The 27315-nt window shown below is 38.2% G+C and overlaps 1 protein-coding gene across 9 annotated transcripts in view; it reads left to right on the plus strand.

Moving 5' to 3' along the window:
• ATP2B1 (ATPase plasma membrane Ca2+ transporting 1) overlaps positions 1-27315 on the plus strand; it is a 128287-nt gene that overhangs the window by 37508 nt on the left and 63464 nt on the right. For all 9 annotated transcript variants that reach the window (XM_064283749.1, XM_064283751.1, XM_023559466.2 and 6 more), the window contains one exon: positions 18662-19090. In XM_064283749.1, the coding sequence (XP_064139819.1) occupies positions 18883-19090 (208 nt within the window). In that variant the 5' untranslated portion in view covers positions 18662-18882. The remainder of the gene's footprint in view (positions 1-18661; positions 19091-27315) is intronic.

The following is a 27315-nucleotide window of genomic DNA, read 5'->3' on the forward strand; positions in this document are numbered from 1 at the left end:
CTTAAGCCTCTTCTTATTGAACTAGGACTAACCAAAGGTTAAAAAAGAATCAACTAATGTGTTGATTGTTCTTCGTTGTTGTTGTTAGCTGCCATCAAGTTGGCCCCATGACTCATGGTGACCACATGCATGATAGAATAGAATGCCACCTGGTCTTGTACCATGCTATAATTTGGTTGCCTATTTGATTGATGTATACTTACACAAATGTAATTAAACATCTGTATATTTATTATTTTTGTGTGTGTGTCTCCTCTAAAAGAATATAAGCACCATGGGGATAGAGATGAGTCTGTCTTGCTCCCCTCTTGTGTTCCCAGTATAACACTAGCACTGAATAGTGCTCAGATACTCCTTGAATAAGACAATCTTTGAATATCTGTTCTTTTCATGATAAGGGATTTTAAAAAATATGCATAATCTTCACTTCTTCAGAAACTTATTGGAGACCTAGGGAGGTACATAATACAGACATGAAGAGTAAGAAAAGCCCCAATTCTAAATACCTGAATAAGTGAGATCTATTTTTTTTTATATTTTGGAGTAGATAGTGACTCAGTGTGAAGCTATGATGCCTACTGTACCACTGTTCTTACTCATGGTGTATTCATAGTCTCTGTATTTATTTACTTCATTTAAAAAGTCTCCAGTCATGGCTAATGCATGTAACATCAGTGCTGGCTATATACCTTTATCAAGGATATGGAAATCCTTAAGCTTTGAATTAAAACTTAGAATAATAAAGATTACAGCTGTCTCTCAGGGAGAAATGTTGGATGCTTAGGCAAAGAGACATTATGCAAAATGTCACATTCATTCTTCTTTAATCCTCATGACAACCTTGAAGAATTGATAGCAGCATATCTAGTATTTATTTTATAGACAAGACATATAAGTCATGTGTGACAGGGTCTGAAATTAAGTGATTTTAGGGGGAATAGAAAGAAGGGATGAATGTGGTAAGATTGTGCCGGGAGAGGACCTTAGCTACTGATCAGATATTGGAGAAAGAAATCAAGAGGTGCTTTTGGGCATCTGTGGTGGATACTTTGACTGAAATAGGAAAGACTAGAGCAGTGTTACCTACAGTATTCTGTGAAACTTTAGTTCCAGGAGATATTAATAGGTGTTCCATGGAAAAAAAAGAGTAGTTAAAAATAAATACAGGAAACGTTTCATATTATATATCCCTCTTGTAGATCCACAAATGCTCAAGGCTATGAAAAGTCACTGACTGAAGAAACTTGTTTGTACCGAACACAAAACACCTTTTTACAGCGTAACTATTAATGTACAGTGAATTAGTCTTCCGTAAGACTCCAGTTTGCAAAAGGCTTGTCTAGAGGAATTTGGAGATTGGGAACAGGAATGTAGTTTCTGAGTTTGAGATTGAGTTTGAGGTTAGGATTAGAAATTACCGGAGATTTTGGAAAAGAGTGAGAAATGAGGCTTGAAAGTATAGTTTTATAGGTCAGCTGAATGGAAGCAAGAAGGCAAATTTTGTAAAGGAAAATACTAATGCCAATTATCCTGAACCCAAAAGACTATTGAGCTGTGTGTGTCTTTCAGTTTTTCAGGACCTAAGGTGTATACAGATGTCATGCTAGACTCTATATGACCCGCAGTGGTCATATAACGAGGGGTACAGGTAATATTTATAAATATGAATCTAGAATCATGACTGTGGTTACTGGTGAGGTTAGAGCAGAGGACCCCAGGCAGAACATTGGTTACATGAAGAAGAGTTAGAAAGTGGATGCGGAATCCAGTGAGATACAGAAAAGGAATGCTCAGAGAGGTGGATAGAAAACTAGAAACCAGAAGAGGAGTGCTTCACTGGATAGGTAGCCATAGGTGTTAGATATGGAAGGATTATAAGATCATTGAGCCGATCTCTTTATTTCATACGTTTAGAAAGTTAAATCTCAGGGAGTTAGAGTGATTTGCTCAAGATTAAATGTTAGCACAGCAAAGTTAGGATTAGAATTGTGTCCCTTTGTAATTGTTTAGAGGTGCAGAAGGGAAGAGATTGCTAATGGTGATGGTGAGAAATATCATCCCTTGGGGGAAGGGTGACTGCCCCCCAAGAGGCCTCATATGTTAGTGATTGCATGGCCTTAGTGGATTTACCGTGGTAAAGAGTCTGAAATCTGTAGTCTCTAAAACCCAATTCATCCACACTTCAGTGATCAATTTTTGGGGCCATACTCATTAACAAAGCTCATGAGATTGATGTAAAAATCAGTTGTCAATTTATTAATTTACAGTAAAAAAAATACAGCTGCCTTGGGAAACAGACTCGCAAGTCTTGGCTAGCACATTCTCTTCCCCATAGATTTGCCATGTGGAAAACCACATTATAATTAGAAGGTTGCTTAGTGAGTATGTAGGAAGAACAAGTGGTATGTTTGGAATGTGTAATGGAATCAGGCTTTTCTTAACCTCTCAAAGACTAGTAACCTCATCTGGCAATTGAGGGTAATAATAGTACCTTGCTTAAAGGGTTTTGGAATAATTAGGTAGAACGATCCATGTACTGCAAGTTGCTCAACACAATACCTGACACAGGTGTCTTACTTTTAATTGGCAACTGCTCTCGATGTTATAGAGCCCTGGTGGCATGGTGGTAAAGCGTTTGTCTGCTAACCAAAAGGTCGGCAGTTCGAATCCACTAGCCGCTCCTTGGAAACCTTTTGGGGTGATTCTGCTCTGTCTTGTAAGGTCTCCATGAGCCAGAATTGACTCGATGACAATGGGTAAAATCAGTGTTATAATTCTCCACAATTAGGACAAAAGCACTTCTGGAACCCCAGAGGCAGTGTGGGCTTAGAACACACTCTCTCCTAAACGCTTTTTGAATAATAGCCAGATTTTCTTTTCCTGTTCTGATGACTGTCCATTGCCTGTGCTTTCATGGCTGACCAGCCCATTTCTGACTGCTAAATGCTTTTTTTCCATTAAATTAAATTGATTCATTTAATCTAGCTAATATCAGGTCTTGGGTCCTGGATTCCATTCTGTCCTATTTAGGTGGCTTTGGATGCTCTGATCCATTTGTTTATATTTGGTTAAACTCTGTGAAATTGCTGGTGTTCTACTGGTTTTTGACATGCAAAAATAGCAGTATCGTATGGTTTAATGTAATACTGATTTTAAAATCTAATTCCTCTCAGATGGTCCCAGCATTTCCTGGTAAAGAGGCTGACCACGTTGATGAGATCTGAAGCCTTTGTTTTAAATGCAGGAGTCTCTGCCTTTATACTTCTCTTCTTTACCTGTGATCAGGTTCTGAGAAGGTTCCGTTTATTGTACGTATGCTTGTCTTCCATGTAGTATATCATTTTTCCTTTTCTCTTTACATTTAAGCCATTTGCTTAGGCCAGCATTGAACATATAACGATTATTTGTACTTCCTGGATTGGTAATTTAAACTATGTGTTTATTAAGTAAAAATTCTGATTATTAAGCCAGTGTTTGCTGCTCAGTATACATTCCGTGTATGATATCCTAGATCATAAGCATCAACTTTACTATGTTCACAGTTTGGTAAGGATATTGTGTGTCAGTACCAGAGGTGGCAAACTCTTCGGTTGCACTGGAATTGAATGTCAGTGTAATGCTGATGGATCAAAGTCAGAATGCCTAGCAAACTTAGGAAAGAAAACACTCTGTAGAACTAATTCTCTGATAGATTTGTAGTTCTCGCCCATGTACAGTATATGACTTCTGCATGGTTGTAATCATTGGGTAGATATATTTCTGTGTCTTCCCTTTACCCCTCTGAACATTGTGTCACAAATAGTTTTCCAGGTTGGTATTTAATTTTCCTAATCATAATTTTTAAGCCTTTAAGAATCTTAAACAGCTAATCATCTTATTTTAATTGTGGAAAGAAAATCTTTTTCTACCCCTGGGGTGTCACTTTTCTTTTTAAAGTAAACCGATCTAGTTTGGAGTTGAGCTTTTAAAAATTTCTAGATGTGTCATATAGCCTTCTAGCTTTCTAAATCTTAAATGCTATTATGTGTCATTATGTATAAGGACATGACATTAAAATACTGAATTAAATTGTATTTACTTAACAGATAAGTGTTGTGTGTCTCCTGTATCACTAGGCTAACTAAAACATACAATGTATACTGAATATGACAGTTTATTGGAAGTGAATTAAAAATGTTACTGCTAATAATAACAGTTATAATAGTTGTAGTTTATTGAGTATTATTAAATGCTAGGCACGAGTTCTAAGACATTGGAATAGTTCTAAGATATTTCACTTACTAATTCACTTAATTTCCTAAAAAGTTTCAAGAGATAGTGTTATCCTCATTTTACAGATGAAGACACTGAAGCACTGGGCAAATTGGCCAAGGTCACTCAGCTAGTAAGGGAAAGTGCTGAGTATAATCTAAGAATTAATGGACCTGCCATTATCCTAGTGATGATTCACTGGCAGGCCAGGCAGTTTCTTGAGTGTTGAAAGAATCTCTGCATCTCTGAGACTGACAGTCTTTTTTGCTAGCACCTGAGATGGGATTTACTAAAGGACTACTGTTTGTCTTCAATGACGTTGTCAAATGTTTTCTAATTCAGTTCAGCTCCCCTGCATTGAGTAGTTCCCATGGATAGGCAAGGTGCTGTTGCTATAGTGGTCATTAGGAGATAGAGAGATGAGCAAGACCACCCTGTCTCAGAGCTTAGAGTTGTGTATAGTAATTGTAGTAAATGTCTGTGTTACAAAGACTTGAAGAAAAAAAAAAAAAGAAACAGATTAAACCCAGAAGAAGTTAGTAGAAAGCAAAAGGAATAAGCCAGCTTTCTGTAGGGAAAATTTCTTCAGAATGACAATAACAAAACTAAACCAGTTGCCAAGGAGTCAGTTCCAACTCATGAGGACCCCATGTGTGTCAAGTAGAACTGTACTCCATAGGGTTTGCGGTGGCTGCATGGAGACCCCATGCATGCCAAGTAGAACCATGTTCAGTAGGGTATGCAGTGGCTTATTTTTCGGAAATAGATTACCAGGCCTTTCTTCCGAAGTGTCCCTAGGTGAACTCGAATTTCCAATGTTTTAGTAAGCAGTTGAGAGCTAACCAAACCTTTTGTACCGCCCAGGGACTCGCAAAATGACAATAGGAGACAGTTATTTGAAACTTGGCAAAAATAAAAAAAAAAAAAAAGGAGGTGAAGGGTCGGAGAGCTGTACTGGTAGAAATGGATGAGAAGAGGGATGCTGATTGGCCACATGCCGCTGTCAATAGCCTCGCCTCTTCTGTTGAGGGGAGATGCTTACAGGCTAGATGCTGCCCAGTTTCCATGACTGTCATGGAACTAATCCCTCCTTTTCATTGCCTCCCTGGTTAATTCATTTTACTTTCTCCAGTTTCTAGGAAGGGAATTAGACATTCCGATCTTCTCAAAAGATGGCATAACTCTCTCTTCAGTCTTTGTTCTAGGGAAAAATCACCATAAGGTTACAGTAAGGCAAAAAGAAAAGTTTAATTAGGCCTGTGTTCAAAGAGGCAAAAGTGGGAAACGGGCAAGCATGCTGCTGGAGCTATGTCTGCCCAAGTCCAGGGAATATTAAAGAGTAGGCAAAAGTAGGAAAATGGACACGCATGCTACTAGAGCCATGTCTGCCCAAATCCGAGTTACAGAATGATCAGTATATATTAATGTTACAGATGGGTAAAATCATTGAAAGCTTCACCTTTTCACACATTGGCTAAACACTGCCAAATCACTGTGATTCTACATTTCGAATTGTCTTTCTTAATAATCATTGGTACAGGTTTCAGTAAGGACAGTCAGGAAGATCTTCATTGGTCCAAAAATCTTACTATTCACTAAATGCTAATAGAAAAAGATAAGAGTGGAAAGTATGTAGGTCTTTTTTGCTCTATATAATTAGTTTATATGAAAGATTCCCTAAAAGATGTTTTCCAGGTTTGTCCTAGCTATTGTCTTATACCTCAGAGCCCAGTTGATGTGTCCTTGTGAGTCCAGCTGCAGCAGGGCCACATTCTTTATGCTTAAGGACAGGGCATAATGACTCCAATTGTAACCTCCTAAATCATCTTATAAAATGAGTTCAGCCACCTATATTAAAAAATTCTCAGAAAGGGTTAGGAAGTCAGAACTTCTGAAAACTACGTGATTTCTCCCTCTCGGTGAGTTTTGGGGGTGTCTGTGTATGCATATGCCTGTTGAGTTATCCAGGTTTTCTTTTGGGGAGCTTGAGAACTTCAGTAGCATTAATCTTTCACAATTTAAACTTCACACTTGCCCATTTTTATTCTAGCGAACAGTTAAGCAATTGGTTAGCTACTGTAAGGGCTATAAAAGAAATACAAGTTGTGGTTACTGCCCTAGGGAAGCCCAAATTCTACTTGAGGAGAGTTGATGAACTTTTAAGAAAATCTACACAAGTACAAATAGATAATGAGTTTTCATCAGAGTATCAGCTTTTTCCTTGTGGTGCCACATTGTTCCCCTGTGCTTACCTATATCAAACTATCAGTCACACTTACGTGCTTTCAGCCACTTTCCACCTCTGTCCCACTCCAACCAGATTTGGGTGTATCCCAGACAGTTGAGCCTTTCTTCAAGTCATGTATCCCTTTTACTACTTTCTCCTTTGTGTGTTTCTCATACCTTTTGTGATGCTTTCTACAGCATATAATTTTACTTGCTTGGTACTTGTTTTTCTTCCTAGAAGATACAGCCTTGGACTTGGGGCTTACTCAGATAAGTTAGAGATTGTTAGGAACTTTGAAGAAAATCAGGTTTGGGAAGGACAAGATAAGTTCAGATTGGAGATTGCATTTGAAATCAGGCAAAATATTCAAATGGAGAGATCTGTTAACAGTGGAAAACATAGGCCTGATCAAGGCTCTAGATGTAGGTCACTGACATAGTAGGAGTTGAGAGGAGAGAAAGTTGTAGGCAAGAGATGCCTGTGGCAAGATCCCTGAGCGATATTCTCTGGTTTAAGGTGTGGTAAAAATTTTAAAAGCCAATGAATGTGTGCAGAGGAGAACTGGATAGACACCCATGAGAACTAAATAAGTGATATATTGGATGCGGGGAGAGAATCCTGGAAAAATGATACAAATATGGAGGAGGATGAGGTCATCATCACCCTTGTGAATGGCCTCAATAGTATGGATGGATCCAGTTTGTTAGTGGTCAAGGGGAGAGGGTGAATAGGAAGAAGCATTGAGGTATAGACCTTTTAAGAGGTATGACGGAAGAAAAAAAAGGGGGGAGGACCATAATTTGAAGTGTTAATAAAATCCAGAAGAGGCTTATTTTTGGGGGTTGGGCTTTTTTGTTTTTATGTGGTAAATTATACCTGGTGTTAGGCTAAGTGAAGAAACCAATAGAAAACGGGAGATTGAAGCTGGGTAGTGGCTTACAGTGGCACTCAAGGAAATAAGCTCTTGGAGCTGAAAGACTTGAGTAGCCTGGATAGAGAGTGTTGTTGTTAGGTGCCGACTCATAGCGACCCTGTGCACAACAGAACAAAACACAGCCTGGTCCTGAGCCATCCTTATAATTGTTGTTATGCTCGAGCTCATTGTTGCAGCTACTGTGTCTATCCACCTCGTTGAGGGTCTTCTCTTTTCCTCTGACCCTGTACTCTGCCAAGCGTGATATCCTTCTCCAGAGACTGATCCCTCCTGACAACATGTCCAAAGTATTTAGGACGCAGTTACGCCATCTTTGCCTCTAAGGAGCATTCTGGCTGTACTTCTTCTAAGACAGATTTGTTCGTTCTTTTGGCAGTCCATGGTAAATTCAATATTCTTCGCCAACACCACAATTCAAAGGCGTCAATTCTTCTTCAGTCTTCCTTATTCATTGTCCAGCTTTCACATGCATATGATGCGATTGAAAATACCATGGCTTGGGTCAGGTGCACCTTAGTCTTCAAGGTGACATCTTTGCTCTTCAGTACTTTAAAGAGGTCCTTTGCAGCAGATTGACCCAATGCAGTGCATCTTTTGATTTCCTGACTGCTGCTTCATGGCTGTTGATTGTGGATCCAAGTAAAATGAAATCCTTGACAACTTCAATCTTTTCTCCGTTTTTCATGATGTTGCTCATTGGTCCAGTTGTGAGGATTTTTGTTTTCTTGATGTTGAGGTGCAATCCATACTGAAGGCTGTGATCTTTGATCTTCATTAGTAAGTGCTTCAAGTCCTCTTGACTTTCAGCAAGCAAGGTTGTGTCATCTCCATAATGCAGGTTGTTAATGAATCTTCCTCCAATCCTGATGCCCTGTTCTTCTTCATATAGTCCAGCTTCTCGTATTATTGCTCAGCATACAGATTGGATAGGTATGGTGAAAGAATACAACTCTGACGCACACCTTTCCTGACTTTAAACCAATCAGTATCCCCTTGTTCTGTCTGAACAATCGCCTCTTGATCTATGTAAAGGTTCCTCATGAGCACAATTAAGTGTTCTGGAATTCACATTCTTCACAGTGTTATCCATAGTTTGTTATGATCCACACAGTCGAATGCCTTTGCATAGTCAATAAAACACAGGTAAACATCCTTCTGAGCTTTCCAAACTAAGACAGACTAGGAAGAAGGACCCAGCAGTCTACTTCTGAAAAGTATTAGCCAGTGAAAACCTTACGAATACCAGTCGATAGAGAGTGAGAGCTGGAGTAATTTAGGAAAGACTTGTATAGAAAGAGGAACATGCTAGGAGATAGAAATGCATCAGTGGATTGTATATGACTGAGAAAAATAAATTTCTAATGGAACTAACAACTCAGTTTTTTGAATTTTACCAGTATTGCTCAGCCAGGTGATGTATCTATTCAGGGTTAGCTAATTAAGCAGGTAGGTGTAGTAGGGAAGATAAAAAGAGCACGGGAAGAGCTGCGAGAGCAAAGTTGGAGTCATTGACTACGGGGAAGTTAGCTCTTTTGGGGAGGCAAGTGTGATCAGAAAGGCTCTTGACAGCCTTTGAGCCTGGAGGTCAGAATGTGTACACAAGTTCAGTGTAAGTAAAGAATAAATAAAGGGAGATAAGTTATGCCCAGACAGGAAATCTTGAAAACAGAAAATTCCAAGTGATGATGTGTGGCTGTACCCTTGAATGGCAGTCACAGAGTACAAATCAGAGTCTTGGAATGAAGGTCAGGAACTGTGTGAAGCCAGAGAGTTTGAAGGATCAATCAATATGATGTGATGGAGTGGTTACAATTCAGCACATCCCTAACGTCCATATTCTTTGTGCTTTGGTGAGTTAAACATAAATTGTTGCCCAGCATCCTCTAAAAACACAGCCTACCTTACTTTTTAATGAGATTCTTTGAACATGTTACAAAATTGAGTATTGATTTACTGAGCCTAATCCCAATTGGAAATGGTGAATTACCAATCATACTTTATAAATTAAGAAAAAGATAAAGAAATGAAAGCATGTGTTCTACCTGTAGTTCTATATTCAAATGTTCAAATATTGGAATAAATCATCCTTGAAATCTAGAGTTCTTAATTAAGAAAACAGAAAGCTCATGTTACATTTACAGATAGGAGTTATGCTTCTCTAAATATTGCCAACTTTATTTTTGTGAGCTTGTTCAGTGACATAATGAGCATCCTGTTTCCTTAAGCATTTAAGTGTAGGTTCTTGTGAACTGACAGGATAGAAGCTCTTAAGAACTGAGTAGGCTGACAGAGCAGCTGGTGTGACATTCAAGTGTTCATATTGCCTTCTAGCTCCTGAACAGAAGGAAAAAAACACTGTTTTAATTTAGAAATCTCTTCTTTGACTATAGCTGAAATTCTCAACACCAGTGAGACTAGAAAATGATAGAACATTTGGTTCTGATATTTAACTGGAGATATAATATGTTCTTATATTTGATGGTAAACGGCACAGCATTATATAAAATTTTCTTATTTTTGAGTTATTCAAAGGCTTATATTTTAGTAGGAAACTTACTATAAAGATGCAAACCCACTGCCACTGTCTAGTTGATTCCAACTCATACCCAGAAACCCAGTGCCGTAAAGTCAGTTCCGACTCATAGCAACCCTATAGGACAGAGTAGAACTGCCCCATAGAGTTTCCAAGGAGCGCCTGGTGGATTGGAACTGCCGACCCTTTGGTTAGCAGCCGTAGCACTTAACCACTACACCACTGGGGTTTCCTCCAACTCGAAGTGACCCCATAAAAACAAAACCCAGTGCCGTAGAGTCGATTCCAACTCATAGCGACCCTATAGGACAGAGTAGAACTGCCCCGGAGAGCTTCCAAGGAGCACCTGGCTAGGACAGAGTAAAACTGCCCCATTAGGTTTCCAAGGCTGTCAGTCTTTATGGAAGAAAACTGCCACGTCTTCCTTCCGTGGGGCAGCTGAATGCTTAACCACTGTACCAGCAGGCCTCCATAAAGATGCAAGCTTCCTAAAAGGTCTAAATAAAATAGAATAGCCGGAAACAAGTGTAGTTTACTTTGAGGGAGAGCCATTTTCTGTTACAGTTCTCTGTGTAATTTCTGGTAAATTTTTTTAAAATTAATACTTTCAGATATTTAAAACCATCTTGCAGATATGCAAAGTGTAGCAGTCTGAGTCCTACATTTTTATTTTGAATGAAGGAAATTATTTGCAGTATTTATGTGAAACCCGTTGGCGTCGAGTCCATTCTGACTCATAGCGACCCTATTAAAAAAAAAAAAAAAACAGGACAGAGTAAAACTGCCCCGTAGGATTTACAGGGAGCACCTGGTGGATTCGAATTGCTGACCTTTTGGTTAGCAGCCATAGCTCTTAACCACCACGCCCCCGGGGTGAGTTGACCCTGATGAAGTTTGAGAACTACTGATCTGCAGTGTGTGTAATTAGTATACAAATAATGTTAATAATCCGCTGTGTGAGCCAGAACTTTAAAACTTATCCTAGTTGTGGCAAATTCAGAGGGATTATGTTTTTTGCTTCTTTATATACAACCTTGCAATATTAGGCGAATCCCCTCCCCCTCCCCCCCCCCCCCCGAAATGCAAGTATCATCAGTGTTTGGCATAAAATGGTTCCAGTTAACCTGACTGTAAAGCAAAAATCTCTGTAGTGAACCTCAGGACAACTCTGATTAGAATCATTCATATTAATTTTATTATCACATTTTCTGCTTAATTAAGTACTTCGTTGGCATAAACAAATCATCTGTGCTGGAAATGATAGTTATCAAAAGCCAGAGCAATTGCTTTACAGCCCCAGGGAGGGGTGTGAGTCACCAATTTATAGAACCTGTTTTGATTTGGGCTGGCGTTGCTGTAGAGAGCAGGAGTTGGATGTGAGACTAGAATAAGGAACCTGGGTGGTTTTTTCATACTTTCACAGAGCCAGACTGCTGTAGAGTGGCTTCATTATTTTAACTGAATTGTGAAGTTCTGAAACATGAGAGAAACAAAAAAAATAAGGTTTGTAAATGCACATGCAAATAAATTTTTACTATTATCTGAAAACAAGATATTGGGTATGCTTTTTAATATTACAGTGCCACCCAACACCCCCCTCCCCAACTGACTCCCTTGACGATTGCTGATTTGTCAATCAAGGAAGAGGAAGCAGCAGTGCAAAGTAAGAACAACAGCCAGAGATTGCTTGGTGTGTGGAGGGGGGTGTGCGTGTGGGGGTGTGTGCGTGTGGGTGTGTGTGAGGGGGGGCGGGAGTCTAGCATTTAAGGCAACAGAACCTTTCAAGAGTGAGGGAGTGGTTAGCAGTAACTAAAGGTTGCCAATAAGTCAGATAAGAAGGACTAAACCTGTCTGTCTGATTTAGCAATAAGAGGGGTCAGTGGTCATCTTGAAGAGTAAGTAGTTCAGTGCAGCACAGGAGAAGAAGCTAGATTGCATTGGATTGAACTGTGAGTGGAAAATAAAGTAGAAATGACAAATTTCATTTAGAGGATGATAGCTAGATGTAAGTTTGAAGGTTTTCTTACCAAATTGCATTCACTAGGTAAGATTTTTATTTCCTTTTTTTATTGACACATAACAACTAACCTTATTACCATATTTGATTTGGTATAATCTTGTTTAGCGTGGGTAACCCTAACAAATTATTTCCCAAGTAAATGTATCATTTCCTCCAGGCTTTATGAAACATTAAAACTCAGTATTATTACTTTTTTTTTTTTTTATTACTAGCTTTGCATGTCCTTAGAGATCTAGGACCCTGGTTGAAAGTGATTGCCATGCCTCAGTCAGTTTGTATAATTCTTTTGGCAATCTCAAAAGCCTTTTACTTTCTGCTCTCTGAAAGGATTTAAATGAAAGTAAACTTCATATATCTTGCATACCAAGGTGGTTTGAAAACTCTTCGAATACTCTGACTTCTCTCTTAACTCATTTACACAGCTATCATATTATTTTAAACAGTGTTAGGAGGTTCTGTTTTGCTCTGCTGTGTGAATTGTCATTGTTATTTCAGAAACTGTTTTTCAATTTGATTTTCAGTTGAAGGTTCAAACAGGAAGATTTTTATTCAGTGAATATTGAACATGTACTAGGTGCTACGCCTACAGTGCTAGGTCCTGGGGGTTAAAAATAAATAGCACAAATCCTGCCTATAGTTCACAGTTCACTGGGAAATACAGACAAGTAAACAAATCACTGCAGCTGTGTGATAAGAGCTGCAATAGAAGTAAGAACAAAATAGTGACTCCACTATTCTCATCTCCTTGTTATCCCCCTGAGGGATTTGCTGAAGGGGTCGTGGTAAATTTTTAATTGGCAGCAGGTAACTTTCCCTTCACTTACAGAACTCAGTCTGGTCTGTGCCTCTGGAAGAGTCTAGTAGATGATAAGTAAGATATTGAGGGGCGGTACCAGTCTCAGCCACCACAGACACAGTAGTTAGTGCTGATTATAAATCCCTGGAAACGAATAAATGAGGCATTGTAAAACGCAAGTCTTATTTTTGCTTTATCGGTTCTATAAAACTGAAATCCTGTTTGATGAATTTACTTTTATTTATACTCACCTGATAAAAATTACTTCCTAAACAAGCTTTATAGGCTTAGTGTGCATTTATGCAAGTATGTATGCTTTCTTTAAGCCACCTCAAAAATGAAAAATGGGAGTTCCTAGTAATGTTAAAATTGAGTCATCCTTTGGTTCTTTGGAGTGTTTTAATGAAGTAATTTGAATATACCAAAACTTAAAGAAAGTCCCCACCACTGATAATGTTGAGATAGCTACTCTTTTATATGTATATTAGACTATCTGCTTTTCTCTCATTACAGTGAGAGATTACTGATAAGTTGCTTTTAAAAAAGAACTGTAATTGTCATGTATTTTAGTGTGCTTCAGGAAAAACAAACTAGTAAATCAAACCTGTGATTCTACACATATTGTTATTTAGAATGATTCCAATTTTTAAAAACCTGAAGTAAAAATAATTTCAGTACTTTTATATTTAGTAGTTTACAGTAAAAGATTGTTGTTTTGTATTAAAAATTGGACTCTTTGAATGTTATTGCTGGGATAGTTCAAATTTTCAGGGTGTGAATTAGGTAAAAGTTTTTTTCCCCCCTACAGAAAGTGACTGTTTAAGAAGGTTGATAGAGCGTGGTTACCTCTTCCTAAAACATGGAGATCAAAGATGAATAAGCCACGGTTTTTGCCTTTAAATAATTTTTTAGTATAATGGACCGTAAATTTAAGACAAATTATATAGTAGTTATATTGTCCAACTCCCCCCCGCCCCCCGCCCACAGCATTTAATGTGGTGGCTTTTATATTGTCACACTTACTGAGGGTCACTGCTGGCATCTAGTGGGATTGGAGGGTTGTGGTTTCCTTAACTTATGTGGTCGTGTTCACTGTCAATGAAGAATCATCACCAGACATGCCAGTAGCAACCCTCTTTCCACAACTACTTGTCTGCGTACAGAGAGAATTGAATTGACTTTTATATATAAAACGCGAAGAATAAAGAAATCTCAAGTGTTCTTTTTTGAAAGGCTGTAGTCAAAAACTGTTTTTGACTCTTTGTCAATCAAATGGTGCATCTAATGGCTGGGGTGTTAGTGCTTTTGAAGTACAATGTCATTTATGTTCCGTTATAGTTTTTTTCAGTTGCCATCGAGTCACTTAAAATCTCTACGTTATTATGATTTGTTCCACAATTTAAGTTTTGGACTTTTGCTGTTGTTTTAATGATTTTTGTGTTTAATGCTTTTTTTTTTATTATTATTACAAATATCTTTACCCTTTGAGAAGTAGGTGATTATGAGTTTTTGGTGTCAGTGGCTATAAAATGAACAATTGGATGTGGTTTCCAACATCCCTTTTAACCCTTAAGTTCTGTGATTTTTTTTCTTTGTAATCATTAGTTAACAGAATGATGGGTGGCATTTGTTTATGGGTAGTATTTTACTGTATTTTGATTTAGATATAGTAGCTTTGGAAACCCTGGTTGTGTAGTGGTTAAGTGCTCAGCTATCAACTGCAAGGTTGGCAGTTTGAACCACCAGCTGCTCTAAGGAGAAAGATGTGACAGCCCGTAAAGGTTACAACCTTGAAAACCCTATGGTACAGTTCTACTCTGTCCTGTAGGGTTGCTATGTGTCAGAATCGACTCTACGGGAATGATTTTTTGGGGGGGGCGGGTGCGGGTGGTCTGCTTTATTTAGCCAGAATTTACCACTGTCTAACTTTCGTTCATTCTAAAAATGAAGGGGCATGGCTTTTTGAATCACAAATCTAGGTTCAGATCCTGTATTAAAAAAAAAAAAAAAGACCTATTAGGTACTATAAATATGGCACGGGGGTAGTGTCTGACCTCCTTTCACTTCACCAGGGTGCAGGAGAAGCAAGATCAACAGTCCAAGGCTGATTCCTGTGAGGCGGAGGTCAGACATACCTTCTCTCTGCACCATCCTTACCAATTCTGACACCAACTATCCATCCCACGGCACTTCCTACTTCTCTTCTGGGTTCGATAATTCATTGCAAGGGCCAAACAGAACTCACAGACCATACTCAGCAATTGTGGGGTTTATTAGGGAAGTGACAGGTTACAATTTAGGCTCAGGAACACTCAAGAATGCAGTTCTTTCATCAGGACAGCCTCTTCCCAGCCGTGCTCACAGGCGCACTTCTCCCTGGCCCTCAGTCTCTGCCCAGAGGCACTCAGCTTTCTTTCTCCATGGGGCAGGAAGGATACCACACCATCTCCTGCCGCCAAGTCTCTGCTGCCAGGTCTCCTGCCACTGCTTCTCACTGTCTTCAGGAGTACAGCTCATTCTCTGTCTTGGTCACGTGGTTCTAGGAGCTTCTCAGCACACAGATCCCAGGTCCAAAGGACGTCCTGGCTCCCAGCTGCTCTTCCTTGGTGGTGGTAGGGTTCTCTCTTTGCTGCCTCTGGGGTGGCTCATTTCAAGCCCAGAAGGATGGCAAAATGATCAGTCCCCTTGGTGGGCAACAATTACCCTATCACACAGTCCGGTCCAATCATGTGGGTGGGAGTTACAAGACCATGGCTAGAAAGCCTACACAAAAGCAATCTATGGCACCACGTATGTATTGTCCTTATTGTTGAGGAATTTATTATGGGTACCCACTAAATAACCCCTTTTTCTTCCACTTGAATTCTGTTGAGAGAAAAAACAAATTTCAGCACATAGAAATAAAAGTATCAGTTTTATTACTGATGCAAGTTGAAATGGAAAAACTAGGTTTCTTGTATGGCTTTTGAGTGGTAACAGTAGGGTTCTAATATTGAACTCTAGAGCTAAACATTTATCTACTCCCCCAACCCAGGTTCTTTGAACAGTAGTGAGTTTTTTACCTGGGAGTCTACTCCAAAAAATAGAGACCAGAATGCGTTATTCCTGTAGCTGTCTGGCTTTCATAAGAAGGCCATACACACACACACAAAAACCATTACCGTCCAGTTGATTCCAGCTCATAGCAACCCTAGAGGACAGAGTAGAACTGCTCAATGGGGTTTCCAAGATCTATCCTGAAGCACAACGCTGTCAGTGATAGGATAATATCCATATGCCTACAAGGAAGACCAGTTAATACGACTATTATTCAAGTTTACGTACCAACCACTAGAGCCAAAGATGAAGAGAAGATTTTTATCAGCTGCTGCAGTCTGAAATTGATCAAACATGCAATCAAGATACATTGATAATTACTGGTGATTGGAATGCAAAAGTTGGAGACTAAGAAGAAGGATCAGTAGTTGGAAAAATATGGCCTTGGTGATAGGAACAATGCCAGGGATCAAGTGATAGAAGTTTGCAAGACCAACGACTTCTTCATTGCAAATACCTTCTTTCACCAACATAAACAGCGACTGTACACATGGACCTCACCCAGATGGAGCACACAGAAATCAAGTTGACTATATCTGTGGAAGGAGACAATGGAAAAGCTCAATATCATCAGTCAGAACAAGGCCAGGGGCAGACTGTGGAACAGACCATCAATTGCTCCTATGCAAGTTTAATCTGAAACTGAAGAAAATCAGAGCAAGTCCGTGAGAGCCAAAATATGACCTTGAGTATATCCCACCTGAATTTAGAGACCATCTGAAGAATAGATTTGACGCATTGAACACTAGTGACCGCAGACCAGATGAGTCGTGGAATGACATCAAGGACATTATATGTGAAGAAAGCAAGAGGTCATTGAAAAGACAGGAAAGAAAGAAAAGACCAAGATGAAAGTCAGAGGAGACTCTGAAACTAGCTCTTAAACGTCGAGCAGCTAAAGCAAAAGGAAGAATTGATAAAGAACTGAACAAAAGATTTCAAACAGTGGCTCGAGAAGACAAAGTAAAGTATTATAATAACATGTGGAAAGAACTGGAAATGGAAAACCACAAGGGAAGAACACACTTGGCATTTCTCAAGCTGAAAGAACTGAAGAAAAAATTCAAGCCTCGAGTTGCAATAGTGAAGGATTCTATGGGGAAAATATTAAACGATCCAGGAAGCATCAAAGGAAGATGGAAGGAATACACAGAGTCATTATACCAAAAAGAATTAGTCAGTGTTCAACCATTTCAAGAGGTGGCATATGATCAGGAGTGGCATGATGCCTATATAAAAAATAAATGTAACAGTGAAATGCACAAGGGATCGGATGTAATATTAGAGTGAGGTAGAATTTAGGAGTAGTGATTATAACTTAAAAAAAATGGTTATATGGAAGAGACTTTTCAAAGAAAGGATTGAACTCAGTAATTTAACTAAAACGAGAGATGATGGAATCAAAGATGACGTACAAGTTCAAGCCCAGGTGGTTAGGATAATGGTGAGTCTCAGACAGATTAAAATTGGGGAAAGCAGGTGTTTGGTCGGGAGTGAAATGAATGCAATGTTATACGTGTTAACTTTGAGGTGATTGAAGGATCACTAAGAGTGCAGAACTTAGGACTTAATAGACTGAACTAGTTGAAGAGAATGGTGGATGAGTTCCTTAAAGAACATATATTGAAAGAGAACTCAGATTAGAGTAAGAAAAGGACTTGAAAGTATTCTGAAGAGAAAGTAATGCATCCATTCCTTATTCATTTATCTACCAGAGCACCTTCCATGTGCCTGTCACAGTTCGAGGGTCTCAGAATACAGTGATGGACAAACCATTGCCCTGCCCTTAGAATTAATATTCTAAGTAGAGGATGACAAAAATATAACACCTAAACTAATGAAGAAGATAATTTAAGATAAAGATTGCAAAGAGAACAGTAACAGTAAAAAGTGACTAAGGGGTGGAATATTTCTTTAGATAGCCGAGGGAAGACCTGAGGCAATGACAAGTGACAAAAGTCATGGTGGAAGATAGTTCTAGGAAGCCAAAAGATAGTAGAGTCATAGTGCAGCCAAGGAGAGTTGCAAGAAGGCCCTATTAAGGGGTTCGTTGTACTTTTTTGCCCTTTCAGAGGCTATCTGATTTGAAAGATTTAGAGGGTTAGAACCCAGCTCAGCCATTTTAGCCATTTATTAGCTGTGCCCAAAACCAAAACCAAATCCATTGCCACCGAGTCAATTCCGAATCATGGTAACCCTGTAGGACAGAATAGAGCTGCCCCATAGGGTTTTTTAAGAAGTGGCTAGTGGATTCAAACTACCTACCTTTTTGGTTAGTAGCTGTAGCACTTAACCACTACACCACCAGCATTAGGGTTAGGGTTAGCTGTGCACAAGATCCTCAAATTCACTGAGTCTTAACTTTTCTCAGTAGACTGAGGAGTAATAACACCTTAAGGGATGATTAAATGAGAGAATGAGTTTAAAGCAACTAGCATAGTGCTTGGAAGTAAGTCCTGATATTGGTAACTATTAATGGTTAACTGGTAACTACTAGTAGTAGTTAATGGTATTAATACTAATACTGAATAGAATATAAAATTCAGTCATGCAGAGCACAGTTTCATTTAATAATCCTGAGCTATAATGTCTTTATATGCAATTTCATTTCAGAGTTGCACTTTGATTTTTTATCATGCAACAAATTTTAGAGGCATGAAACTACTGTTGGAAAGTGTTAACAGATATTTTTATAATTAATTGATATGCTTTGATTAGCTACTTGATGACATTTAGAAAGTATGCTTATATACATAATACTGTACAATGGATTTTATTAACTTTTAAATATTTTCTTCTTACAGATATATGCATCTCATGATTGATATGAAGAAACTAGTCATGGGCCAAAGGTCAAGATACTTCTCTGGGAAATGTTGCTGCTGATGCTGCTTTATAAAGTGATACAATGAGTGTTTGGTTTAAGGAAGATTTTCATATTTAAAAGATTTTCATCTTGGAACTATATCAAGTGAAAATTAGATTCTTTTGGGAAACATTTTCCTCCTAATAAGTTATACTTGTAATGGGCGATATGGCAAACAACTCAGTTTCATATGGTGGTGTGAAAAACTCTTTGAAGGAAGCTAATCATGATGGAGACTTTGGAATTACCCTCGCGGAACTGCGAGCTCTCATGGAGCTCAGATCCACAGATGCATTACGGAAAATACAGGAAAGCTATGGAGACGTCTATGGAATTTGCACCAAGTTGAAAACATCTCCCAATGAAGGTGAGCTTTATTACTTTCATTTTTAGTCCTTTGTGCAAAGAGTGTTGTATATTTGGCTCATAAATAAATATGCTTATAATTTTTAGGCTCTTGTATGATTATGCTGTAATTTTAGTGACATTACAGATGAGTTAGTTATGAGATTGGTGCGGTTAAAGTTATTTTACCTCAAGGAATAATGCTGCAAATTACCTGTCTATGATATCATGATTGTCTCTCAGCTCCTGCTACAGGGGGTGGAGCTGAGCTGTCAGTAGCCCCAGGGATTCCGTGGAAATAAGCCCTGCTCACTCCCCTTCATTTTTGCCGGGTGGCTTAAAATAGTAGCTGACCAAGTTGTGTTTAGCTTATGGAGCTTAATCCAAACTTTAATAATTAGTGCAGGAAGCCTTAAACCAAATGCAATAGGTTAAATGGCAGTTAGTTTTTGATCTAGCAAATGTTTCCTTTGATTAAAAATAGTTATCTAGTCTTTCAATGTTGTTGAATTTCCCTTTGCTCAGCAAAGCCTTTGATTTGTAGTAAGTTTTTTCTTGAGGATCAAGCAAGGAAAATTCATTATGACTCATTATAACTTCATTGTACATGGTCTTTGAGATGGTTTGAGAAGGATGGACTTTTTATATACATTGATCATGTCGAATATAAAATTAAGGATATGAATGGAGTTTCAGGAAGGTATTTCCAAATTGCAGGGACAGGAGGAGGACACATGAGGGTGAAGACATTCACTTAGAGAAAAAGGAAGGCTTGAGTAAGGGTGAGAAATTATTGATGTGAAAACTTAAAATTATTTTAGTGTATATTCTGAAGCCAGTTCTAGAGAAATTATGCAGAAGTGTTTTTCTGAAAATTTTTCCTGAAACATTTGATGCCGTGCTCCTTATAAGATTTAAAGTAATAGCAAAGAGTTATCTCCAAAATTGCTGAAGAATTTTAAATCACACTAAAAAATTCTTTAAAGCCTTCATGTAATTTTGTGTGACTTGCTAATTATTTTAATAATGGATAGTTACTTTGATTTCCCTGAGGAAGCCTGTGTCAGTATTCACAGCTGTCCTAAAGGGACTTGAGCAGACCACTTGGAGTGTTGTGTGTGTGTGTGTGTGTGTGTGTGTGTGCACGCGTGCGCGCACGCAAGGCCTGTTAACTCTTCAAGATTTTCAAGATCTTTTCCTTAGGTTGGTACCACTGGAAACACGCACATCTTACTTATTTAGATCATCCGTTTTCATTTTAAGGTAGCTGGGACCCCCTTTTTACCCCCCTACCATACCCGTTCTCCACCTTAAAGTCAGAGCATTGTTTTTAAAATAAAAGGATGCACTCATTTTTATCTTTTGTTTAAGACCCCTCATTGGTTTTCCTTGAGCTGTTAGGCTCATGGTGAAAAAGTCTCCAATGCAGTAAGTCCCAGGATTACCAACGTCTGATTTATGGACAGCTCTTACTTGCCGTTTAATATTATATAAATTTCAGATTATTTTCTAAGCAGTTTTTCCTCCCTGAAATGAGATTACTGGATCAGATTGGTATATGTTCAAGTTTAAAGGTGATAAATAGTCTCAAATTATTTCTAGAAATATCTTACCAATTTGCACACCACAAGCAATGTATGAGAAAGCTGTTTTTAACAAATCTTTATTAGCATTAAGTTACTCAGTTTTCTAATTTCATAAGTGAGGAGTTTGATTTCTTTGAACACCAGTGGGGTTGAGTATTATTTTTAGTTTGTGGAGTATAAAGAGTCAAGGATTGTGTGTGTGTGTGTTTGTGACTTCCTGGCCAGTAGTTCCATTTTGTATTTCTGTTTCATTCCTTTGTCTGCTTTCGCATTGAGGTCTCAGTGTTTTTTTGTGTTGTTTTTCTTGCCTTTTGAGTTTAATATGCCTGAGTTTTTTATTATGTAATAGTCTTTTGTATTTTTTTATTTTATTTTCCCTTTTATTCTTAGGAAGTCATGCTTATCTTCTAGCATTTTGAATTTAATTTTTGCTAAAATTTGTACAATTATCTTCATTTATGTATATTTGTCATTTCAAAATGTGAAACAAGCCATTTTAAGCATTATATTTGTGTTTATGGTTGTTGAAAGTATAAATAAAAACAGCAGCAGCCGTCTCAATATTATTTACAAAGGAATCTTCATAGTGAACATTTTGTCACTCTTCATAGTAAACAAGTATGATCAGGAATTATCAATTTGTATGCCCAAGGAAATGACATAGACAGCAAGTACTCTTGTAAGAGTAACCCATTTGTACTTGGGAAAGTGAAAATTAAATGATTTTTCAAGTGCATGAATTTTGATTAGGTACAACTGAAGTTGTTTATTTGTGGTGGTGTAGTGATTAAGTGCTGTGGCTGCTAACCAAAAGGTCTGCAGTTCAAATCCACCAGGTGCTCCTTGGAAACTCTGTGGAACAGTTCTACTCTGTCCTGTAGGGTCGCTGTGACTCGATGGCAACGGGTTTGGTGTTTGGTTTTAGTTCATCTTACCTGATCATTCTTTCATTTGTTAATTCATTCATTGATACATCTTTGATCAGACCTCAGATATTGATCAGAATACGCTTTATATAACCCCTAAGAAGAAAAAATGTTGGCAGTTAGAATTGTAAGATGCCATCAATTTTGAATCATATCCCAATTTTAGAGATGTAAATAAAATGTAAAAATATATGCCTCTTAGGCTTGCTGGGATTCAGCATTTATATCTGCTGTGTGGCAGGTACTTTTCTAGGCTGTGGGCACACACCATGATTACAACAAAAATCTTTGCCTTATTTTCACATGGGGTAGACAGACAATTCGTAAGGAAATGAAATGAAATATGTAATGTGTTAGTGATAGGTGCTTAAAAGAAAAACATGAGTGGAGAAGGAAAATCAAAATTATTGGGTGTTCCAATATCAGATTGCTATACAATCTGAGAGAACAACCCAAGACATTTCTTAAGAACATTAATAACAAAAAATGATAGGTAACATTTATAATAGTACTTTTTGTGCCAGGTTGGTTGTTAGCACTTCCTATTTTATAGCTGAGGAACCCATGGCTCTTAGGTGCTACCGAAGCTGAGATTCAAACCTTGCCATTCTGGCTTCAGGGGCCTTGCTTTTACCCGTAGTATACTGCCTACTGGAAACCCTGGTGACGTAGTGGTTAAGTGCTATGGCTGCTAACCAAGAGGCTGGCAATTCGAATCCGCCAGATGCTCCTTGAAAACTCTATGGGGCAGTCCTGCTCTTCCTATAGGGTCGCTATGAGTCGGAATCGACGCAACGGCATTGGGTTTGGTTTTGGGTTTATACTTCATACTGTTAAGTTCAGCTGATAAAACCCAGTGCCATCCAGTCGATTCTGACTTAGAGCTTGCAAAATATTGAAAAAGAAGTGCCTGCATTCCCTTAAATTGGTAATATTTTTGATGGCAGAAACTACATGATGAAAAAAATTTTAATTTAAGGTTCTATTTATCAGCCTGGTCTTTAAAAATGTACCGTATTAAGGAAATTGTGTTTTTTCCTCATTTGGCCCATCAAATGATCACTCATTTTCTTCAGAGTCTTCCTTTAACGTGATTTGAAAAATGCCGTCTGTATATTGATCAACAGGAAGTGTTGTGAACCAAATACGATTTTCATAGTAAAAATTTTCCATTGGTTTTGATTAATAATAGTCACTCTTATTACAGGAATTGGAACTGTAGATTTCAAAGTTAACTGCAATTGACATTCCTAACTTCATATTTTTAACTATCTGTTAGAACAAGTACCTATCTCATAATCCTCTAAATCTAAGAACTCCCTTTTTATACCAAAATAAGCTGCTTATAATAGCCTAACTGCATGAAATTACCTTTATATATTTTTAATTCTATACCCTTGTTGTTTTCCTACATTGACCATTTATTATTTGTGTTCTAAATCACATTTCTTGACCCTTTTATTTTTACTCTAACTTTAGTATCTTTTCTATTTTAATGTATTCTTATGTTATCTATGTTATATTTTATATTGAATTATAGAGTAGAATCTCCAGTAAGATTTCTGGAATGGAAGCCTCTAGCACCGATAACATGTTTATCATTCAGTAGTACTGCATTAATCAAGGGACAAAAGTGATTTTATAAAAATTAAAGGCAGGTGCCATGTGGTATCTTGTTAAGAGGCATGACGTCATTAGCTTGTAAAGGGCAAGCAAGCAAATGAGACACCAAGCTTTTTAAATAGCGGTTGCTAAAATTAGGTAGAAGTGAAAAAAAAAAAAGCAGAGGAAATAAAGACTGTGGTAGAGGGAAGCGAAAGAGCTATGTGGTGGGCAGCAGGGTAGGGCCAATAGCAGTTGTCCCTGGCTGCCTAATGTTTCTATAATTTTTCAGATAGCAGTTTATGTTTGTAATTAGTAGAAATAAGACTTCTAGCAATGGTGTGCTTTGACTGTCTTTATGGTATAATGGAGCCCCGGTGGCACAGTGATTAACAGCTGTGGCTGCTGACCTAAAGGTCAGCAGTTCAGATCCACCAGGCACTCCTTGGAAGCCCTATGGGGCAGCTCTGCTCTGTCCTGTAGGACTGCTATGAGTTAAAATCCAGTCAGCAGCGCTGGGTTTGGTCTGGTTTATGGTATAATATATTAAAACTAACATTCAAATTTGGGAAACATATTTAACTTTTAAAACAAAAAACAGACCCTTGCCCAGGATAAATCATTGTTGTAGGCAAGTATAATAACACTCTAATGCTCTGATATATTTGCTTGGTTATCCAGACTGGAACAGCAGCCTGCTTATTCAGGCATCCAACAGGTGTTTAGGTTGTGCCAGTCCTGTACATCTTAATACTTTTATAGAGTTACCAGTGAGGGTTTTACATTGATGATTCTGCATAACCTTGCCCTGGAAATTTATTCCTGCCATAATAGAGAATTACAAATTTAATTTAATACCTGCTCAGTTTACTATTTTTAATGGCCTGTGAACTTTTTGAAAATAGTTCTAATACTGAATACTTCTGCAACTCTGTAACATATGTATTATTTTTTAAAGTCTAATTTGATAGTCTGAAGTAGCATGGCTTTAGTTAGAGGTTTTATAAATTCAGTTATCTGAATACAACAGACATTTCTTCCTCCAAACACTCCCCACTGGCTTTCATAACATTATACTCTGAGGATTTTCTTCTTCCTATCTGGCCAGTATTATCAGTCTCCTGTGCTCTTCTTTAGATGTTGGTGGTCCTCACGTTTCTGTTCTTCTGTGTACTTTCCTCTTCATCTATTTATTCTCTGTGGTTGTCAGCATCCACTCCTTTGACTTCGCTTATCATCTCTGTGCCCATGATTCCTAAGTCTGTATTTCTGGTCCAGATTTTCCTCCCAAATTTTGAAAGCCTGATTTCTTTTAGACATTTCCATTGTCTGAACCTCTCAAACTTTCCCCTCTGAAAGCATACATCTTTTGTCCCCCTTTCCAATAAAAGTGACCCACCTTTCTAGCCGTTTCTTTCTGGTTGCCTTTGATTTCTCTTCTACCTGACCATCAGATGTTGGGGTGCACCAGGATTCTAGCCTCAGCCCTGCTCTGTTGTCCGCTTTCTCTAGAAGCTCTCATGTAGGCCAGTGGCTTCAAAATCATATATGCATATATATGTGTGTGTGTGTATATACACACACATACATATATCTCAGGCCTGTCTCTCACTTATGAATTTGGATAACCAGCTGCCTAGTAGACATCTCCACTTACTTGTTTAATGGGCATCTCTCGTTTAAATGTATAAAACAGAACTAGTAACTTTTTTTTGTTGTTGTTATCGTACTTTAGATGAAGGCTTACAGAACAAACTAGCTTCTCATTAAACAGTACACATTGTTTTGTGACGTTGGCTATGAACCCCACGACATGTCAACACTCTCTTTCTTGATCTTGGGTTCCCTATTACCAGTATTCCTGTCCCCTTTTGCCTTCTAGTCTTGACCCTGGGCTGGCATGCCCTTTTAGTCTCATTTTGTTTTATGGGCCTGTCTAATCTTTGGCTGAAGAGTGAACCTCAAGAGTGACTTCACTACCGAGCTAAAAGGGTGTCCGGGGACAGAACTACTAACTCTTGCCTCCATCTCTCCTCCAACTCTGCAGTTCCCAGTGTCTGTTGTATCTTGGTAAATGACTCTTAAATTCATCTAACTCAGGTGCCTGGTGAAAAAAATCTAGAAATAATTCTTCATTCTGCTTTTTCCAACTCACCCATATCCAATGCTTTAGCGAATTCTGATTTTTTCCTTCCAAGATACCTGGCAGATTCAGTTACTACTCTCTGCTTCCATTTCTAAAGCCCAGGTTCAAGCTACCAACATGTCTTATTTGGACAATACTGCAACAGCCTCCCAACTGGTCTTTCTCCTCCACTCCTGCACTCTTCCACTGATTCGTCACACAATTAAAATGATCTTTCTAAAATGCAAATTAGTTACCACAACCGTGATTTAAAACCTTTATGGGTTGGAATTAACAGCAGTGGCTTAGTGGTTCCCATTGCACTAGAGTAAATGCCCAAACCCTCCCCAAATCCCCCATGATCTTGCCTCTGGCCGATTTTCTTATTTTCAACCCTCTCCTCTTTTCCCCTTGGTCACTAGGCTTTAGCCACAGTTGGCTGTATTTCTTAACCTTGAATCTTCTAACCTTGTTTTGGTCTCAGGGCCTTTGCATTTGCTTTTGTGCTGATGAGAATGCTTTGCTCTAAGGTCTTTCCATACCTGGCTCCTTACCGGTCATACCTCATGTCAGATGTTACCTCCTCGGAAAGGCTAACACAGTCCACAAGCACTCTACCTTTACCTTCTTTTATCTTCTTCATTGTACTTAATAGTGCCTATAATTATTTTAATTGTCTACTTGTTCCTTTCTCTCCAGCATAATACAAGCTTGTTGAATATAGGACTTTTCTTCTTCACACTGACTCCTCAGTTGTAGAACAATCCCTGAAAGTAATAGATGTTGAGTAAATATTGGCCAACAGACTATCAGTACAAAGCTCTTAATTATATTTAGATTATATAAATTGATTATTTTATAGTAATAGAAATTAACCAAAACCTGTTGGCATCGAGTCCATTCCAACTCATAGGACAGAGTAGAATTGCCTCATAAGAGTTTCCAGGGAAGAGCTGGTAGATTCAAACTGCTGATCCTTTTGTTAGCAGCCAAGCTCTTAACCACTACGCCACCAGGGCTCCAATAGAAATTAAATACTTCCAAAACGAAGTTAAAACCTAGAGTGTTTAATCACTTTATGACTTTTCCCTTAGTTTGATAACAATACCCCTATAGTTTACGATTTACAAACTGTGCTCACTTACCTTTTCCTTTGGTAACTTCAAAGCATTAGTTAGATGAACAAATGTTAGTGACCCCCTGTCCCTAACGAGGTTAAGTGACTTATATAAGATTTCAGTATGTGAACTGGAATCTAGGTTTTCTGATTTCTAAACAAGTCAAGTTCTTAGTTTAGCGCCCCGGGTATGTGCTTGTGTTTGCGGTAGTGGTGGTTTAGAAGAATTATAATACCCTTTAGGAACAGTTGCTTTTTTTACTTTCCAAAATCTGCTCAAGATACATTTTTGGGCTATCTTTAGCTCTGTGACTTCTCAGCATTAACATAAAATATTTGTCCTTATTATACCCAATGTAAGTTAAGAGTTGATCAGTTCTATTCGTAATTTCAGTAGTGATATTTAAAACTAACCCGTTGCCATTGAGTCAGTTCCACCTCATAACAACCCCATGGACAAAGCAGAACTGCCCCACAGGGTTTTTTAGGCTGTAATCCTTACGGAAGTAGACACTACATCTTTCCCAACGGAGCAGAGAAGTGTTATATATATGCAGTTTCTGGTAGGCTCTATGAAGTGTAAGTTAAACTGATGTAACCATTATTTTCAAATTTCTTAGAATATTAATGGGGACATAAAATATTTATTACGTAAACTTAAATGATACAAACATTTTGCACACCAAAGGCTTGCTGTGAGAGGCTTCGTTGAAATTAAAAAATATATGTGCTTTAAAGATTGGGAAATAAGCAGTTGAATTTAGTTTCCGTCTAGGGTCTGGATTTCTTTTACCAGTAAAATTTCAACAACAGAAATTTGACATTACATGAAGGGATAGCAATCTTTTATTTTTACTAGTAAGAACGTTAAAATATAAGACAAAATAAACC

Source organism: Loxodonta africana, chromosome 4 (assembly GCF_030014295.1).
Source record: "Loxodonta africana isolate mLoxAfr1 chromosome 4, mLoxAfr1.hap2, whole genome shotgun sequence".
Taxonomy (NCBI): Eukaryota; Metazoa; Chordata; class Mammalia; order Proboscidea; family Elephantidae; genus Loxodonta; species Loxodonta africana.